The sequence below is a fragment of the Sinocyclocheilus rhinocerous genome, unplaced genomic scaffold (genome assembly GCF_001515625.1).
Source record: "Sinocyclocheilus rhinocerous isolate Xijiao unplaced genomic scaffold, SAMN03320098_v1.1 scaffold5091, whole genome shotgun sequence".
In the NCBI taxonomy this organism is placed as follows: domain Eukaryota; kingdom Metazoa; phylum Chordata; class Actinopteri; order Cypriniformes; family Cyprinidae; genus Sinocyclocheilus; species Sinocyclocheilus rhinocerous.
Genome location: NW_015631179.1, coordinates 15,192 through 16,061, shown reverse-complemented (window position 1 = coordinate 16,061; position 870 = coordinate 15,192). Strand labels below are relative to the sequence as shown.

The 870-nt window shown below is 30.8% G+C and overlaps 1 protein-coding gene across 1 annotated transcript in view; it reads left to right on the top strand.

Moving 5' to 3' along the window:
• LOC107741640 (protein arginine N-methyltransferase 3-like) overlaps positions 1-499 on the top strand; it is a gene marked incomplete at its 3' end in the record, with an annotated part of 13,847 nt that extends 13,348 nt beyond the window's left edge. The window contains exon 10 of the mRNA XM_016554396.1: positions 400-499. Coding sequence (XP_016409882.1) covers positions 400-499 — 100 coding nt within the window. The remainder of the gene's footprint in view (positions 1-399) is intronic.
• Positions 500-870: the final 371 nt, after the last annotated feature.

The window sequence follows — 870 nt, the reverse complement described above, 5'->3', positions numbered from 1 at the left end:
ATGTGGGGGCGTGTTAGAACTAGCCGTTTTAGGTAGGCGTGGTTAACTCTTAACTTTTATAAAGAATATCTCTTTGGATTTGAGACTTCAGTCTACACTCCAAAGAGAAAGGAAAACTTGAAATCGCATCATATGACCCCTTTAACATTCATTGTCTCAGACGAGGTGTTTAAAACTAGTAACATGCATTTTATAATGTAATATTTATAATATATAATATTTAAAAATATTTTTATTTATTTTATTTTATTCATTTGAACACTTGCAAAAGAAAAATGCATATTTTGAATAATGAATTTTGTATTCATTTAATTTAATTTAGTTAATATAATCAACAACATCTACTATTGCTATTTAAATGTTAGATAAAACGTTTATTTACATTTTTTCTTTCTCTAGATCAAATAAACTTGAAGACACCATCACACTGATCAAGGGCAGAATAGAAGAAATTGACCTTCCTGTGGAAAAAGTGGACATCATCATTTCAGAGTGGATGGTGAGTGGATGCTTTTTGTGCATTTTTCAGTTTGTAAATATTAATATGCTTTCCAGAGAGAAGAAAAATGTATTATGCATACACTTTTTTTTCTTTTGCAATGGGATGCACTGCTCATTGAAGCAAAATGGCTAGCTTTGCCTTTAAAAGTCTGCATTTGCAACAATTATAGTTGGGTTTGACCCAAAATTAGACATAAAGGAATTGGATGTGTCAGTGTCTTTTTTTCTGGCCAGTCATTTATTTCCCTTTTTCCAAAACCTGCCCAGGTGTTGGAAAATGAAAAAGATGAGATGATGTATTGTTGATTGATATATGATATATTGCAGGCATAATCCATAATGGCATAACTTTCATGCTCATTTTAGAAG